The sequence below is a fragment of the Python bivittatus genome, unplaced genomic scaffold, assembly GCF_059951505.1.
Source record: "Python bivittatus isolate LINGU-HERP-01145 unplaced genomic scaffold, Pbiv_v1 ctg000530_np1212, whole genome shotgun sequence".
NCBI classification, from domain to species: Eukaryota; Metazoa; Chordata; class Lepidosauria; order Squamata; family Pythonidae; genus Python; species Python bivittatus.
In genome coordinates this window covers 10,730,249-10,750,071 of record NW_028277085.1, presented here as the reverse complement: position 1 = coordinate 10,750,071, position 19,823 = coordinate 10,730,249, and the positions used below count along the sequence as shown (strand labels likewise).

Below are 19,823 nucleotides of genomic sequence, written 5' to 3'. Positions count from 1 at the left end.
TAAAGCAGGGGTCCCCAAATTTTTCAGCTCATTGGCCCCTTCATGAAGTTTCAGATTGTTTATCTGAGCATTTATTATATGAAAATAGTTTAATAAATACTACTTTAACTAATAGTACTGTGAAAATAATAATATTAACAACAACCCTTTGGATAGTCCCATTGACCCTTGGGAATCAATATTGACCCCTCTGGAGAACCCTGAACTAAACTCTCTGAATCTGGATAATGCTTTTTATGTGATCTTGGAAGTAATGCCTAACCCTCACTCAAAAATGCCCCATTTCTTTCCTCACTCCATCATGTATGCTACCATTTTTTAAATGGCTACTCCAGCTTTTCATCCTGGGGTCTTTCTAACTTTTTCTTGAGATGCTGAAGACTGAAATAGGAATTTCTGTATGAAGTGCAAATGCCCTAACGCAGATCTCCAGCCCTGTCCTAAGATAAACCCTTCTTCCTATCTGCAGTGAGGGAATTCCAATGCTATAGTGGACTGTATGTCTTTTTAGAGGCAGGAATAGTATCTACCAAAGCTTAGAGTTTGAATGCATCCCTTGTTTGATTGTTTAATGGAATTTGAATCCCACCTTACTTCCCCCATTAACAGAAATCCCCAGGACAACTTATAGTAATGTTTTTAAATGCATAAAAAATGGGTGTCACCACTGAGAAGGCCTTGTCTGATTTGCCCACTTGCCATTCCCAAACCATAGATATGGCAGGAGGATATATGCAAGAACACAGCATATGTAAAATTATTATTGCTCCATTATTGCTGTTAACATGTATTCTCTCTTATGCCTTGTGATTTAAAATTTTTTTTTAATGATGACTGTTTTCATATGTTTACTGTTTTATTATTTTGTTGTACGCTGCCCAGAGTCAATTTTCGTGAGATGGGCGGTCATATAAACTTCATAAATAAATGAAATGAAATGAAATGAAATAAATAAAAAGGCAAAGAGTTTTATGAGGAAAATACAGCATTATATTAAAGACCATCTGCTTAATAGCTTTGCCACACACTTACAAAGCAGAGCAAACATGGAGAAAGGATTCAGCCCTGCCACATTCATTTTAACTTGCAAGAAGCTAATTTTAATCACTTGTTTTCGAGATGAAGAAAAGAAATTTTAATTCATATTAGGGGGTATAATGTATATCATTTGGGTTAAGTTTTTGGAGGAAAGCAATGTGGGTTTTTGGGGGAGGAGGAATGAAATCTTCCCTAATCAAGCTTGTGGCTTGCATTGACTCCTCTGAGAAATAGTTGATAGGTTAAAGTTTCAGCAAAACAAATGATCAGAGACTGAAACAATCACTGCTTTTTCCTTATTGTGTAACTGAAAAACATGACTAAGCAGATTCAGTGGATCTTATTTTGTTTGGCATCTAAACATGATTGCGTTCTCCCATTCACACTATGATTTTGTAAGGAGCCATAACAGGAAATACGCTTATAGTATAATGGAAACAGTGATGGAACATGGATCGGCTTATTTTGATTAGCTGCCTTTTATTGAATTAAAGAACACAAGTTTTGCAGGGAATCTGCACACGCACGAAAACAGTCTGCTGTAATACCGGAATCTGAACCTTGTAAAACAGTAGGGAGTTTGCAGAGATTAAGACAAGGGAAAACAAGCCTGCCTTTTCAGAAGCCATCAGATTTGCAGATGTTGATAGCTTCAACAGCTGTACTTGGGTTTAGTTTGATGTCCAGTTGCAAGGAATGCTGTTAGCAAGCAAAGTTTGCACACCCAGAGAGAATCCAGATGTTGAAGGAGTCAGACTGTCTATATGCAACGGAAGATTAATTAATCAGCAAAACAGCGTTGTAGAAATGTGTGACATCAGGCCAAAAAGAGGATGCAAGGAGGCTTAACACTATGAGTCACTCTTGAATAAATAGCCCCAGAGATAGAAATGTAGAAATTGTTTTTTTCCTTTGAAAAATGGAATAAGGTATTACGTTGTTTATTTTAAAGGATATCTGCTAAGGGCTTGTATGACCGAGTTCACTTACAGTAAAAAGCACCGTTTGTTATATAAACTACAGTTGACTTCACACAATTTGCTAAGCCTAAAACAAACTTCATTTGGTTTGGTACATAAGAATCTAGCTAAAGATTGTGTATTTGGAGGCAAAGATAATCCAGAATTGCCAAGATTCTGATTTTTGATTCATTAGCAATTGATCCCTCTTGATGTCAGCAGCTCAGGAAGGCAATAAGCTAGGAAGAGCTGGGTGCAGCAAACAAGAAGCTAACAAGGAACTTCCTGTTACTTTTGAAGCCAGAAACTTTCTGCCCTAACATCCCAGAAGTGAAAGCCAGTTTCAGATCCTGGCATCTGTCTTCAGTTTGCTTGGGACATGACAAACTGGAAGCCTGGTTGGGAATCTTTTGCTTCCTTGTAAGATGAACCATTCTTGCTGGCAGGTTATCTAAGCAAAAACATTTAAGCAACACAACTTGGGTACAATAAGTAAAAAGTTGAAGTAATTCCAGTTAGGATTAAGCCCAAATATGGAGTTTCTGCAATGGCTTCCAACCTAGTCCATCATGGAGTAAGAAGGCCCATATGATATATACATCATCTTTCTATGTTAGGCACTTGACACCATGGCCATCTGGAGCTTCAGGTGAGCAACCCTTTGATTTGCAGTCTTCTCTTGATTTGGGGTCATTGTTGTCAGAGCTAGGAATGACTCCAAGGTGGGCTTTTCTCTAGTATGCGCTGTCCCAGATCATGCTCTTCTTCCGAGGTCCTGTAATGGTATGTGGGAATGACCTTGGGAGGCAGGAGGAAGAGCCGCAAACTGAGAGCTGTGCTGATTGAGCCTAGTGGGAGGTATATCCTTTGCAACACTGGCAGGACTATCAGTGCCTTCCCCAATAAATACTTGTAGGTAATTGCCATCAAGAACAAAGAACAAAACTAGGGTGGTGATGTCATCACGCAAATACTGTGATTTACATATTTGCATCAGACATTGGGACACAAGTAATCAACGGCAGCATTTGTGTGATAACATCACCAAGTGAGTGTTGTCATTTGGGCATCATAGTCTGCTTGTTGCTGCCTCTTATTTTTATAGATGCTTTTGGCTTAGCTGTATTAAGTATTCGAGGAGGGAATTAATCATATGGGTCTGTAGATATTAGTTTAGGTTTTGATAAGCAAGCCTACTCCAATCATAGTTAAGTGCCAGGTTGGCTGACAAACAAAATCAAACCTTTATTGTGGCCTATGGGCCAGAAAGCACAACAATGAAATACGTAGACCTGTAGTTATTAATAAAACTTAAACTTTAAAAAATTGCAATAAAATTACATAAAATACATTGTTATAGTAACTGTAGTACAAATAGCAGTGGCAATCACCAAAATGTGTGCTAAACGTCAACTGTAGGTAGGATGGATACAACAAACGATAGCACAAAATTGGGCAACCTGGAAAGATATCTCAGATAGAAGCTGTGGCAGACAGACATTGTGTTCTCTACCAGGGTGATTCTTTAAAACGGGATATATATCTTCCTTGATTCCCTGATTCCCTATAGCGAGAGCAACAAAGGAGCATCTGGCTTAGGAATTCCACAGAGCCACCTCCACATGGACATAAGCGCTGCTGAAAAGGGACGTTTTTATACTATCCTATAGAATTGCCAAGGGTAGTGCCTCCGACCTGGCCAAGGTGAAAGCCCAATGAAATTTCAGAATTAGAATCGAAGAGAGATAAGATGATGGCACGTGCCCATCTGAGAAGAATCCATCTACTGCAGGGTTGGATACTGGGCTGAAACTGGTTTGAAAATCAATATCCCAGATATGTTGTTTAAGATGACTTGTGGCATTTCAAGCTCTAATGGGTAGAGACTTTCCAAAGAAAGTCCTAAGGACAGAAGTTTGCTGCTATCTTTTGTTAACCAGGTTGATTTAAAATGATCTCAGAACCAGTGGAGCCAGACCCGCAAGAGAAAAAAAAAATCAATTTCAGCCAGAAATTAAGGAGATAGAACCAAGCTCTGGCACTCACAGAAACCAAACCTGTCTCTAACCATAAAACAGCATTCTTGAGGAATCTTGGAACCGCGAATATTGCTCTTATAACTTTGAACTGGACAGCTTCCAAGATATTAAACTTCGTAAAAATGCAAATTGGAATGCCATAAAGAAGCTGAGAGATGACCTTAGCATGGAAAACCTTGCAAGCTGCAGGAATAAAATGTGCCCCCTTTGAATAGAAGAATCTTAAAACAGCTGTGGAGCTAGGTTGGGCCACACTTGTCCAATAAGAGAAATATCCACTCCAAGATAGGGAAGCTTGGAACTGCACCCCAAGATATTTATAAGTACATACTTGCTCTGTTGGGGTCCCATTAATTTGCCATTTATGTAACCGACGTGTTGTGCAAACACTAGCACTTTAGTTTTTTTGATAATTTATTACAAGTTGTTCTTTTAGGCAGAAGGAAGTCAATGCCCTCAATGCCCTTCTCATTCCCACTCGGGAGACAGACAAAATTACTACGTCGTCTGCATATAGCAAGGCTGGAATTGCACGATCTGCTAACATTGGGGAGTGATAATTAGAAGATGAGAGAGCCTGAATTATTGAATTGATGTATAAAATTAAAAGTAAGGGGGCTAGAATACATCCTTGCTTTACCCCTCTTTTGATGGACACCACTCCAAAAAGGTGCCCCCAAGGGAAACCTCTGACTCTCAATGAGGTGTTAGAATAAAGAGGCTGGATAAGAAGGAGCAATCTTTTCTCCTGAATTCCTGAAGTTTTTGCCATAACCTCTTCCTTTGAATCAGATCAAAAGCTGACTTAAAATCCACAAAGGCTGCAAAAAGGGTGCTTTTGGGCAGTGAAGTTTTCAGCTAAATGGTACAAGTCCAGACAGTGGTCTAAGGTTGAACGGTCCCCTCTAAATCCCATCTGTTTAACAATAATATTTTCACTTTGGACCCAATCCAACCTTTTTAAATAAAGATACTTCGCATATAGCTTGCTTATTGTATTCATCAATGTATTCATAGAAGTTTTGGACTGTAGCTTCCATCACTCTTGTTCAGTTAGAGCGTACGCCTCATCAGATGGATTTCTTTCCTGATCCTGCAGGTCTCTTTCTTATGAAGATAACAAATTTAGAGCCTGGCCCATGTTCCTAATTAGTGACTTTTTGAACCAACAGTTTGCATCATAAACTCTCACAAGAAAAGTTTAGAAAACATTGCCAGTGTAGAGGTTTTGGTTTGGGTTTTTTAATATAAACCCTTACAGATTGATCTCTCTTACTTTTAGTTTGTGGGCTACAAAGTCCCATTTATATCTGTGAAAGGCAGGGAGGCGTTGACTTCCTTCCTGTTTTTTAGCAGAGTTGTGACCTTCTGGGATCATTCTGGGATATTTTGGAAGATATTAAAAAGTAACAGTTTCCATGCATGATGGTCAGATGCCTTTCTTCCAGGGACGACAAACTTTTTGGAAACTAAGTGTACTAGAGTTTAGTTTTTCTGGGTCTGAAAATTTCTTAAATTTCTTAGCCTTTAGCACCTCATAAGTTTCTACAGCATCCTAACTTTTATTCCTCCTTCTGAGCAATGATGTATAAATTCTTCAAAGCTCAGCTTGGATGAACTCTGAAATGCCCAGGAATCTTTTGCTGTGGAATGACAATAAAATTATAAATGGTGCAGGAGGTTTCTCAAGCCAATGCTATTTACCTATTTGATTGATTTATTGATTTTATACCCCTCTCAGTGCTCCCAAAGCTAATAAATAAAAACTATGGACTTTTAGGCTAAGCTAGATGATCTTACATATGGTGCCCTCCAGATGTGTTGGACTGCAGCTCCCATGATTCACAACCATTTACACCCATTTTGGAAATCATGAAATCATAGAGTTGAAGGGGCAATTTAGGCTGTTGAGTCTAACACTCATTGCAGGAATCCAGATTAAAATACCAGCTGTCCATCTGCTGGGGACACATTCAGGGAAGACAAGCCCATCACTAGTTGTGTACTTGGTTCTATTGTCAAATCTTACTGTCTGAATTATTTTCCTAACATCCAATAACAATCTGCCTTCCAGTAATTTAAATCTTTTATTTCTTTCTCCTGTCCTCTGATGTAATAAAAAAGCAAGTCTTGACTTTCTTCTGTATGAAAGGTTTTGACTTTCTTCCTTCCAAACATATCATATTGCTCTCTTCCCACCCCTCCAACTTTTTTCTCAAGGCTAAATATTTTGAATTCCTTCAATTCTCTTCAAAGGACTTAATTTCTATTCTCCTGATCATCCTTGCTGTCCTTCTCTGAATTGCTCCAGATTTTCTGAATCCTTCTTAAAAGGTGGGGCTCCAAATGGAATTACTTGAAAGCAAATGTCACATGCCTGTGAATTCCCTGTTCCTGATTTCCTTTTGCCTTCTGAGCATGACATAAAATGAAGATTATTGTTATTTTCCTTTTATGTTCAAATATGATCTGAAACAGAGAAGGCATCTTAAAACCCTTTTCCCTCTAGTACAGCTATCAGCAGTGGTATGCATAAACGTCCTTGAATTCTGGTAGTTGCAATCATGTTTCCTTTTTGTTCTTATGTCTTTGACATCAAGACCCGTGCTTTCCTTGTGGCAGTATCATATATGATATTAAAATTTACATATACTGCAGAATCCATTGAGATCACTAATTCCTGAGCAGATGGAAAGCCAATGTTCCCATCAGTAATTGGTGGCCTTGGATGGTAGGCCTTTTGTGGTTGACTTTGTTTTGGAATCCTAGAGGAGATCCAGGAGGAAAATGTAGTCAGTTGTGAAGGAGGGGAAAATTCTTCTTGTCCATGAGCAGACCTAATGTGAAGCATGCAAAACAAAATTATGGGCTAACCAGAATTTGGAGAGATAGATGCTGGAATTTCCATATCATTTCTGGATAACTTGGACATTTATATGGTGGTTTACTTCTTTACTACATTTAACCACATTGTAGTTTTGCATTAAGCACATTTTCAATGCTAACCCCAGCCAGGGTCATTTTTGAAGTAGAAGCATTTTCCAAACTGGGACCCATAAGAGAGTTTCAAGTTGATTGTTAAAATATTTGGTGATAGACCAAAGATGACCCATAAGAGAAAAAAAAATAAAGGGTGAAAGATTATGGGGAGCTGGGAAAGGAATGGAAGAGAGAAGAAACATAAACATTCAAGGGACAGTGAGTGAGTCAGTTAACAGCTTATCTCATAAATGCCAACTCAGCCCAAATGACACGATACTTGGGAAAAAGGATTTCAGATTCTTCAAAGAGACTTATGAAGTTGTCGAGGTATGCATATGAGAGTCAGCGAGGGATAGCATAAGCAAATAGTCATTCTGTCCAAGACCTGCAAATGCCCTAGCTTCTCAACTCTCCATTGCATCCCAAGGGAGGACTTGGTGAAAGAACTTCTCCAGTGAGATTCTTCCAGATTAGGAGGCTGGGCAGTCAGGAAGACTGGAGAGCATTGGGTAACAGAACAAAACAGCAAATACAGTGCCAGGACCAGCTCACAATTACAAGGTCAGCTAAAAAGTATTGCCCAAAGAAATTCTAAAATAATGTTCAAGCAGCCTGAGAAAAACAACCTCATTCATGGGAGAGGAAAACTTTCAGGAACAGTATTGATTCCATAATTGGGGAAAACCTTGATCATCATTTGTGGTTGATGGCATCTCTCTGCCATGCTTTTATGGAAACCCAACAGCAAGTTGTTTTTGAAGGTTACTAGAATATTAGTCACAAGCACAAGCATGTATTAGTAAGCCTTGTTTCCAAAGAGTTTTTAACCAAATTCCAGTTTATTGTGACTGAAACAGCATCAGATAGTTTTAGCATTAGTTGCTTATGTTTTTGATTAACTTCTTAATCATTTGCTTTTCTGTACCTTTATCTTGCAGGTTCCTCATCTTTCTGTATTAAAACAAAGGAAAAATGGTTTAGAGTCTACCAAGATTCTTCTGGTGCTTTTTTATTCCCATTTTCTGTTGTCTTTCCCAAAGAGCCTGTGGAATATTTTTCTTGGAGTACAGTCTTTTTTGGGGGGTTGTTGTTATTATCTTATCCAAGTCAAATTGAATTTCTCTGTTCGTTGTATAAGGCAACAGCGGGGAGCAGAAAACTGAGTGCACAGGGGCATTTAAGGATAGCTGATAGAAGATTTACCTCTGTCTTAGTGAGAATGTGGCCTAGGTTCATGCAAATCTTCCGCAGCTGCTTAACTTGGGTTTTTTCCCAACCAAGGAAATAATTCAGTGAAAACAAGGACATGGATCATAGCTTGAGCTAGACTTGCCATGAACTGCATTCACAGATTGTTCTAATGTGGGATGTTTTCATTCTAATTTGTTGAACAAGCCATAAGAGCCTGGTTTGCAGAGAATGTGAAGTCAGGTTTATGCTATGTCTGAAACAAAATGCAGGATGGTCTAGTGTTGTGTGTGAACTAGGCCAAAGTATCTGTTGTAGAATTTGGAAAATCTAAGTAAAGGCGTTCCTTATTTAAGGGAGATATTTGTGCAGCCTATTCCCAGAAAACCTCATCCAGTTATCCCCACCAGACCTACAGTATGCACTTGCCTCCTGAGTATGTATTCTGGTACAGGACAATGGTTCTTCCTCTTTTAATTAGATATGTCCTATTTAAAGCACATGATGAAAGCTGCCAAGTAATGTATATGTTTATAGTTGACTCTAGGAAGAAACACTATAGAATCTAAGAATCCAAGAAAGAAAAGCCCAGTTTTGAATTAGGAGGTAGATTCAACTACCCAGTGGGAAACGCAAGAGAGAGGGAGAGAGAATGAAAAAAATGGACAATGAATGTTGGACTATATTTGATTGTCAGCCAAGAAATTTCAACACACTGTATTTTAAGATGCCTTGTTTTATTATTGCACTGGATGGGCTGAAGCCAAGGCATCCAGAGGAGGTGGGAATCCCTGATTACTTTGAGAGAGAATCCAGATCTTGGTTTGAACTGAGCATGAATGGATACCATGTCTCCAGTCTTGCAAAAGCAATAACGAAAGGAACAATGACTGGAATATATGTTTGGCAGCCCTGAGCATGCTCAGCATAAAACCTAGAACTTGTCTCTAGCTATTCAGTCTATAAATGCCTAAAACAACCCAATATCAAATGGGTTCATGATTGTGTGTGCGTGTGTTGCAAACACTACCAATGTAATTTGAGGACTATCTATAAATAAATTCCCATGAGTTCAATAGGACTTAATCCCAGATTAGTTTTTGTAGGACTGCAGATGAAATTCTTTATATACCAGGTAGATATGTAAGACATCTTTTATTAGTGTTAGCATTTATTATAATCAATATATTAATTACTTGAAGGCAGATATGCATAGAATCATAGAGTTGGAAGGGACCTCTCAGGTCAACTAATCTGAAACTCTGCTCAATGCAGGTCCTGCGAAAGCATTCAGAGAGATGGCTATACAGCCTTTCTGAAGACCTGCAATGAAAAGGAATATATCAATCTGAGGCAGCCTGTTCCACTTGGCTAACAGCTCCTACCGTCAGGAAATTCTTCCTAATTTCCAGCATGAATCTACTTCTCTGTAGTTTCAATCTAGCCCTGCCCTTTGATAAGAAGTAATTCATAGCAGCTTCTCCTAAGATTAATCAATGTTGCATTTTTAGTAAGCGTTTTCAAATGAATTTTAAAACATGCAGGAACTTCAGGATAATTGTGCTTTGACTCACATGAATGGAAAGTATGAATTTGGTGAGTTTGTATTGAAATGTGAGTTAAATAATCCCGCCCCCCCCAGCCTTAAGTGATTATTGTTATTAAGTCAGTAAATCTACTTTTATGTTCTGCAAAGTTTCAGTGTTGATGCATCAACAGGAAGCTTTTAATCTGTTCTGCGTCCATCCTCACTGGCATTTTTATATTGTAACCTTAACCTTCCTTCTAATAAATATTATTAGTAAGAGCTCTGAGAGCCTATTTCTGGCAAACTGTTTCCAATCCAGATAGATGGGTAGAATGGCTGTAATTACACTGTAAGTGATGAAAAGGTCTGGGCTGTACCATTGAGTTCTATGCCTGCCCTAGAAGAAGCTCAGCCATGCACAGACTTGAAAGGACAATTGTAGAAATCCTCCAACATAGGGAGACAGAAAGGGTTAAACAGGAAAGTGGGAATCAAAGAGGGGCCATCAGATTTGCTTAAAAAAATCTAAAAGAAGGGATCGGAGCATTAGATGGGGGCAGGGGAGCATAAAAGGCATACTTTCTAACCCATTCCTACCCAACCACTGGTGCTCCCCATTTGTTGGAAAGCAAAACTTTGGTCCTGTTTGAATCATTTTGTGGGGAAAGATAAGGAATAATGGAAGCCTTTTTTGTCAGAGCTCTCTACTCAGGAAGCAATAGGTTGTGAAGATACTAAAGCTCAAAGTATGACCTTGTTTCTTTTGAATAAGCCAAATCCAGGTATGGTGAAGACTTGGGGAAAGTGAATAACTGGAAAAAATATGGGAAAGCATGCATTCTTCTAAACTTCTCGAATTGCTTAATCTTGAGACATTTGGGACTTCCAGTGGTCTGATGGTTTGAGTAACTACTTTGATTTGCTATACCAAAAGAATCTGCATCTTGTGCTTAACAAACGTAGTAATGGGTACCCAAATTATTGGAGGTTATGTCATACTTTCTGTTGTCCTACTTTCTGAGTCATATCTTAAAGAAGGTCATTGGGGTTGTACAGTATATAATTCAGGAGAAGAACTGGCGTCTGCTTGTAATCTTTTAAGGCATCTTTGACAGCATTCCTAAGTGAAGATGTAAGAAGTCAAAAATATGAGTGTGGGCAACGTACTTCATTAAGGTGCCCCATGCCAGAAAATGCATCACATGGAACAAATTATGATTTTCATAACTGTCACGGCACTAGGAGCAGAGAAAGAAAGAATCACATACATTTTCCAGTATGTGACTTGACTGTTACCATCAACTGTGGGGATTTTTTGTTTCCTTACTAGATGATTTATGACTGAGGTTTTTAATTCATTGTCTTTTTGCAGAAATGTCCACATTTTTGGAATATATGCTTGCTTTCACTGAATGCTTTGTTTCTCCTATATATATTTTATGGCTGTGATAGATTCTAAATCCTTCAATTCCAGTCTGTCTTCTCTGCTTCTACTGGTTTAATGTGGTTTTACTTGCAGTGGTACAATTATTTGAGCATATTGGGCTTATATATTGCGTTAAATCATGGATCAGCAAGGTATGGCTTTCTAATTCTGCAAAACTAATCTCTTCTGATGGGAATTAGGATTCACCAAGATCCGGATGGTTGGGCACTGCTTTCAAACAGGTTTAAAAAATGGGATAGATTATTTTTTCTAATAAATAAAGCAAAACATCGTTATGATTGCATAGACATAGGATTAATGTATACTGACTACAAAAATTGGTATCGTTCTCCTAGGAATCTCAGTGGCAGAAACTGTGACTTCTGTTTAGAATTTGTGTAGCACATTCACACCCTTTAATGCCAGATTCAGCTGCTGAGTGTCTAATGAGTGTGTAGATGTTGCAGGGCCACTGAAAAACAAAACACCGTTGGTGTGTTTTGGTGTGTATGTATTCAGATGTTCAGCAAACTATCTAATGTGAAGTGTCCCATAGGTGGAAGGTGTGAATCCACAGGTTTGATGAAGCTACTGTAATTGCCTCTCATTACTCCATTCTGCTTTCTCTTTCCTCCTTGCTGCCAATCTTTTTAGCAACTAAAGCACACTTACGGGATATTGTACTCTCAGCACCGTAAAATTATTTGCATTTAGATTGTGCTGCTCTAAGTCAAATGGCCATATTGGTGACCCATCTTTTTCTTCTTTTTGTTCTCCCACTGTGTAGGAAGGATTTTAGATTTGAAAACTGGCACTGTAAAGAAGGAAGGTCAACAGTCCTCAATGAGAATGTGCATGGGATCCAGGCGCTCATTCATATGCAGAATGAGGTATGCTATTCCAGCTTTCATGCTTAAGGAAAGACTAGAACCTGAGGCTCCTCCCTCCTAGTCCAGTACTCTAACCACTGCACCACACTGACATCCATCCATCCATCCATCCATCCATCCATCCATCCATCCATCCAGTATATATACATATACACGCACACATGCACACACACACACACACACACTGGTATATATACAGTAAACATATGCACACACATATACATATATGCACACATAGACATCTGCTCCAGGGTTAAATTCTAAGGTTCTTCCTTCTACCTTTCTTCCTTACTGTTGGTTGTTCTTTTCCTGGCCACAGAGTCAGAGACATTGATGCTGCCTGGCCTCACAATTTCTGGTTCCTGTTTTGCAGGCTTTAATCCTTACACTTGGAGCATTTCCCTTGTTCTATATATGTGAATATTGAAACTCTCAGAGCTCATGGCTAGTAACCTGATTCACTTTCTTGTAGAAGGTATCCTGTTTGATAGGTGTGACATTGGTTTGTCAACTGAGAACATCCAAAGAGATCTTCCTTTTCTTATTTTTCATACGAAGACAGTTATCTTTCACCAAGGTATTTCCTTCCTTCCAAACTCAGTCTTGACCTTCTACTTGAATCAACACAGTTGGAATTGGTGGAAAAGTAATGGTAGCCTTACTTTTTACAAGGATCCTATGGCAACCTATAGCTGGGACTGATATTTATTACTGCCTTTCCCAGGCTCATTTAAAGGGCATGATCTCTCTCTTCAGCATTTCTCCAGATGGACAGTGCCAATCATCAAACTTTGTTCTGAGCTGGCCAGAAACAGTGCCTCCTGATACATGCTCACCCTGCAAGAGTTACAGCAGCACTGACAGCATTGATCTAGGATATTCCCCTTCCCGAGTTACGCCAGGAGGCCCCATGGGCTCCACCTTCCACCTTCATCCAGTACTTTAGCCTGGAGCTTCACTCACAGAGAAATACAACTCTGGAAGGGCTCTCCTTTTTTTTTTTTTTTGGTTACCATATGATGATCAGACTTTCCTTTAGGTAAGAAGCTTGCTACTTGCCCAAGTGTGTTAATCACACAGAATATGATGAAGTAAAACTGGTTATTTACCTGTAATTGCAGTTCTTCAAATAGTCATCTGTGAATTAGTACAACCCACCCTCCTATTCTGCTTGGTCGTAGGTGACCTCACTCTTTCTTCACATCTACTGTATCAGCTCTTAGGAAATTGAAGAGTTATTGCAGGTCCTACTCCCAATAGTGCTATGTATGTACAGTAAGGATGGGGCTCCCACCAAACAACTCTGTAAGCTCTAGAAGTGTGGTATGTGGGAAAGAACTTGGGAGACAGAGCCGAGAGATGCTGCCAAGGGAATGGTCAGATAAGAGACAGCATAGCCCACAGCTGGATAGTGGGCGGGGCAAGAGGCTCAGAAGGGACCCTCCCTAGTTTCTTGGGCTGTAAAGGGGACAGGGGGAGAGATGTACTTTCAGATATGCTAGATTCTATCACTGTAGCTTTACAGTAAAGTAAAATTAGCTCATCTGGTTGTGATTCCTATCTGGTTAACCCCGCAAGGCTGACAAGAAGCCTACAGAATGGGGATTTGCACAGATGTATAACCCATGAGTAAGAATTCACAGATGACCATTTGAAGAACTACAGTTACAAGTCAGCAACCAGTTCTTTTCAGCAGACCATAAAAACATATGGTCTTATTTTCACCTATAAATTCTTTCTTTTATCTATAAAAGTGCTAAAACTGACTGTCAGAAGAGAATGACCCCAACTGCAAACTAGCAATTTTCAGAAAATTCTGTTGTGCTGGTTTTCATGAATAGCATCCATAAATCCAGATCTTGTGTTTTTCTGCAACTTATGGAAGAGTCAGTAGCTCACATCCTTTCCTCAGTTGTGTTTACCAGAACTTAATTTTCTTCTATGCTTGTTCAGAAAAACCATGCATCAGATTAACCATGGAATGTGATCCATTGTGTCAGTCTACTATATTATTATTCAAATTATTATTTCTGGGACCTAAGATTAGAATGGAAATGTGGCCTTATTTTTGTTTTCACAACAAACTAAACTTGTTATTTATATTTTAAAGGGGAAAGAACACAAATAATTAATCACCCAGCTAATTTTAGGCACATGAGCAACTCTTGAGAACATCTTCATTTTTGCAATTTTGAAATATTTTAGGTGACTGTCTTTAAATACTTTATTTTTTCAATCCTATCATATGGCAATAATTAAGCTTGTCCTGGGCCTGTGGCTTATGGTTTAACCACTTTTTGGTCTAAAGTAAATACTTGAGATTCTTCTATCCATCTTAAGGCTGTCACTGAATGTGGACCACATGGTTTGAACACCAGCCATCTTTGCCCCTCCTCACTTAGTTTTGTTTACCATCTTGTCCAAGGAAAAGCTTATGTAGTTCAAATAGTATTTTATTCTATGATCTTGAATTAGCCTAATATGTTTGTGGTCCTACTATAGATTTGGGTCCCCCCTGCCCCCCATGATCAGAACAGCTCCCTTTTTTGTTCTTGTTTTTTAGTATGTACTTACATGTATGACTTGAATTTACCCATATAACCATGGGATCCTACATCAGATGGAGAAAATTTTCTCCGCCTGAAGTTGGTGGTTTATCTTTGGCTAGTATCTCCCCTCCAGTAATTACATAAAGCTACCCCCAAAATGGCTTCTGGTTCAGCTTACAGAGAGCAACAAGAAGAGAATCACCTCCTTTAGGGTGACAGTACTGGTTTGACTGCACCCTCATTTTCAATCTCAAAAATAGATTGGATGCTCACTATGAAAGACCCAGAACACAGAAGAAAGGGAGTCAAGCCCCCCACAGCTGGGCACAAATAAGGAAGCACAAACCACACAGATCAGAAATGTATCTTTAATGCTAGCCTTGGGATAAATTCAAAATCTTGGAAGTTGCAAGAGGAATTTCCAGTCCTCATTTATAAGGAGTTCATTAAGATTGAGTCTCTTGGAATGATCTGCAGTGCTTCTCCCTAGGTTTCTTGCCACCTGGGCTGAATTGCTGTTTGTGAGATAAGCCGTCCACTGACTCCTTTTTTATCATTCATTCATTCATTTGTTCAATTTGTAGAGTGCCCATCTCACATGCATTTTGATTGTTTACATCTCCTCTCCCTTCCATTCTTTTCCCAGACTCCCCACAAGCTCTCACAAAGGAGAAGGAGGAAGTTACCTCTTACTAACCAACTCCTCATAAGTGACTCTTATTTGAGGAAGAATAAAGCCAATTTCCTGCATCTGCTGCTGCTTCGTCTGATATATAGGGCCTGGTTGGTCTCCCTTTTGCTGTGATTTTTTTCCCAGAAGGCTGGGAGTACAACTTCTGTATGGTCTTTAGTCCCTTGGCAGAAAGATGCCAACATTTAGCTCTCCAGTAGAAGGACAACTTTTGATTCTTTCTGGGAGCAAAACGTGTTACAATTATCCCATCTCTGGCCAGTGTATGAGAATGTTAGAACTTCCTCCTGCCTCGATTGCCTTGATAGTTTTTCTGGGAAAAATGGAAGTGCATTCTCACATTATTCCTTTCTTTTCTGGCCAATGAGTAACTGTTCTGATCTTCATATTAGTCCAGAAAGGGCAGATTAGATTACCTAGCTTAAAAATGCAGACTGGAGCATATGTTTGGATCTCTATATTCTGAATGCTGAAGTTCCATTAAGATAGCAGGCACTCTGTCTAAATGGAATTGTCATTGTTGAGACACTGTCCTACACTGAATTGGTCAGACCCTTAACTGTTTTATGTTACAACGCCCTATGGTTGAGAGTTTCTCAAATTAATTATGGTCTTGAATAAGACAGCCTGTGGTTATCAGTTTCTTAATTTTACTGAGTGTCTAGTATACAAATAAGGCTGAAATTGTCAAGCCCTACACCACTGGACATGATCAAGGAAGCAAGACTCACATAGGTTTCAGTTAGAAGCTTTAATATAAGAATTAAAGTAAGCAATGGAATCTTGGAAACTCTAGTAGGAACTTCCAGCCCTCTTTTAGTTGTGAGTTCATTAAAGCAGAGTCTTTCTGAACATTTTGAATCTTTTTTGCAGCCTGGATAAGCAACTAATGAACTCCTCTCCCATCTTTGGGTGGTTAATGGCTAAAGTTCCTCCTGTTTCTTTCTTAGCCTCCTTCCATAGAAATTCAGCACATTAATCAGAATGATGGATTTCAATCTTCCCAACGTGACCCTCTCTTGATATGTTTAATGTCTATTGTGGCTACTCTTTCAATTGGCATAGATAGGATACACTAAGAACAAAAACAAAGGAAAAAACTATCGTACTAATAGCTTCAAAGCAAACACTTTACAGTTCTTACACCAACTAATTGTTCTTCAAAAGCCTTCTGTTACAAAGACTCCTGGCTGCAGTTGTGTTACTGTATTGTTGTAGTTTGTTCCCTGCAATCAAGTATGGTCGCTAAATGTCTTGTGCTGGCTCATTTCTAGATGTGGAAATGCCCCATTAGATCATTTACCTCTGAACAGGATAACAACCATGCGGAAAAGATACAGGTTGGTGTCTTCTGTTCCTTCTTTGGCATAACCCTTAGTTGATTTTCTACAACATTAGGTCTTTATTGAAGAACCTAGAAGAACGTTGCCCTATTATAATGGACAATGCTTGATGTCCTGAGTTGACAAGATAAGGCTCATAAGCATCAATTCACATTCTTGTTAGCCTTGAGATCAGCTTTGTACAGTGATGGAGGAGGCCTTAATGTTTAGCACATGGAGGGTAAGTAATTCAGCAAAGGTGCCAGTGGGCTAGCTGAATTTGAACAGACCAATCAGATTAAAATATTGGCAAAAGGGTTAGGGTGAGCACAGAACCACTCTTATGCTTTTCCCAAAGTTTAGGACTGAACCACAATTAGTGTTGCAGCTGAGCATCTGTTTTCTTAGGTTGCAGGGTTTAAAATATGCTCAAAACAAGATTTATTATTTGTCACTTTTATGGTTAATTATGTTTCATTGGAAATATAATTTAACAAAATACATGTGGTTTGTGTATGTTTATGTTTAATATGTGTCTGCATACTTAAGGTGCATGTGTGTGCGTGTGTGTGTATGAGCTTGTGTAAGCATGTATATGTATCTATATATTTATATGTCTATATATTTATCTATATCCCATATAGATAAGACTAAAAAGATAGTGTTGGAGAGAGGGGAATATAAATACTGCAACAAATTTGGTGCCTGTTCCTTTCAACTGATCACCTCAATCAATATATTAATTCCAAGGTTTCTTATCTCACATGTTTTGTTCTGCCCCAGTATTTGGGAAATGACATCAGTTTATTGGCAATATTTTTTTAAAAGTAATACTGCCTTCCAAATTATCTTACGCAAGAAATAAAAGAAATACATTGTGGCTTGGTAGTCTATGTGACTCACCCGGTTTCTTCTATATTCTCCTCCCATGGCATCTAATTGACGTAATGGAGCGCCTGAGTTGTGACTTTGGGCCAGATAGGAAACAATCTGTGCTTCAAAGGGAGTCACTTTGATTTAACTAGGAAAAGGGGTTTCAGAGCGTCGTGGTAATAAATTTGCATGATCGGGTTGATTGAAAAATGGAAGCCGTCATTTTTTACTCTTTACTTTCCATTTAGAAACGGCCTTGGCCCAGTGAAAGAAGGAGAGGCACAATATGCTGTGGTCCACTGTACCGGTTATATCAAGGCATGGCCCCCAGCAGGTAAAATAGACAAGGCAGAGTTTAAAATCTTCCCTATGAATATCTTTGCTTTGGGTTGTTTCTGGACAGCTGAAGTGAACAGGAGAAGCATGGAGGCTCATCCGTGACTAGAGGTTCTTGGCAAGTTGCACCTTTTGGCTACAGTTATCCAGGATCTAGAAGGGAGGAAAGAAGCTTCTCTGATACAGTCCTCAGGGGACCAACATTTTAGAATTCCAGGGCTCGGAATCATATTTTATATTACTTTCCTATATGAAATCAGCGTTCACGGTATCTTTATGTCTGCATTTCTGATTTGTATATCATTAGGTGAGAGAGCATGGTTCAGAATTCCATACCTGCATGCCAAGGTATTTGGGGGTCTTTATATAGTTGAGTTCTGAACCTGGGAGAATTTCAACTCATTTTGGGAACAAGATCTGATTTTTTTTTTTTAAGCCCTTCATTCCAAGCTACTGTACCCTCCAGTTCTTCAATAAGGCATTTCTGTTTTGAATGAGGGCAGCTATCAATACATAACACCCTTAGCAGATTTCTATAAGCAACACTAGGGTAGACAACAAAGGTCATCTAGACCAGGGTTCCTCAACCTTGGCAACTTTAAGATGGGTGGACTTCAACTTGCTGGCTGGGGAATTCTGGGAGTTGAAGTCCACCCATCTTAAAGTTGCCAAGGTTGAGGAACCCTGTCCTAGACCACACTTTCACAGGTCCACAGCTAGCAACTGTATAAAAGAAGGGCAACTTTTAAAACCCAAGAAACTTTTATCCATTTTTCTCAAACAGTAATCTTTCCTCCCTGATGGCCAATTCTGAACCTGGGAGAATTTCAAAAGCAACTCATTTTGGGGAGAAGATCTGTTTTTTGTTTTTGTTTTTTAAAAAAATCCTATACGTAAGCCCTTCATTCCAAGCTACCGTACCCTCCAGTTCTTCAGTAAGGCATTTCTGTTTTGAATGAGGTCTTCTGGGAATATTGTTTTCTTTTCTTGGCCCATGGTACTCTACTCTAACCATGCTGTAACTGAATATCACGCATGGGGATACTTACATACGGGAAAATGTGGAAAACAGTTGGAAACTCAAGAGAGGATTGTGTCCAACATTGTTAAGGGATGGTTTGGCTGACCTTCCTTCTTGGATTTGCTGAAGAGCATCTTTTCTCTCTGACAGCTCCTGCTGATGTGAGTCAGAACAGGCGTTATCTTTTCTTGTTGACATTTGAGTCTATTACAGGCTTAAAGCCGTGATGGTTTTATTTCCCTTGGGCTGTGAATATCACCATATCCCATCACACAAACGCTGTATGTGGTTTTAGCCTGATTGAACTTAGAGCTGTATGTATTGGTCACGGATCATATACTGTAGTGTGGCTCTTTCAAAGAGGATTTTGCGCATGCCACATTTTAGAATGAGCCTAATTATTTCTTACTTTTGGGACCACCGCTTGTTACAGAATGTAAACATGTGAGCTAGCGCAAAGTCCTGTGAATCTTTCCAGATGTGGTATCATAAGTATTTATAACAGGGTTGGCAACCATTTCAGATGTAGAATGTTCCCTCCCTCTGCCCCATGACCAAAATGCCTTGTATGAAAACCTTGTACTCTTGTGAAAAATTGCCAAATGTTCATGACATCTTTTGAGAAATGGCCCAATTTTCTGTTATCTGAGCAATCTCCTTATCCTAAAACATTGTGAATGTTTGAATATGTACTAATTTGATTTTGTGAGATCACGGAAACACTTTTGGGAGGGACAGGTTCCCTGGTCGTTCACGTGCCATATTGCCAACTCTTAATTTTCACTTCATGAGGTCATTTAAGGGTTAGATTTTAGACCTTCTTTTTATTCACTTTTTTTTTTAACTGCTTGGAGGAATTAGAAAGTACAGGATTGGTTGGGTACAATAGCAGTCCAATGTAACAGCCATATGTTGCCGCATACCAATTATTCTTAGAAAAAAAGATGGTTGCCTGCACATACCAATAGGGCAGCCATATTT

At 39.1% G+C, this 19,823-nt stretch overlaps 1 protein-coding gene across 2 annotated transcripts in view; it reads left to right on the top strand.

Moving 5' to 3' along the window:
• The window catches only part of ARNT2 (aryl hydrocarbon receptor nuclear translocator 2), a 106,902-nt gene that overhangs the window by 40,132 nt on the left and 46,947 nt on the right, over positions 1-19,823 (top strand). For both annotated transcript variants that reach the window (XR_015797507.1, XM_007432111.4), the window contains exons 6-8: positions 11,948-12,050; positions 16,565-16,630; positions 17,734-17,819. Coding sequence is in view for 1 of the 2 variants with exons in the window: in XM_007432111.4 (XP_007432173.2) it covers positions 11,948-12,050; positions 16,565-16,630; positions 17,734-17,819 (255 nt within the window). In the remaining variant the exon portion in view is untranslated. The remainder of the gene's footprint in view (positions 1-11,947; positions 12,051-16,564; positions 16,631-17,733; positions 17,820-19,823) is intronic.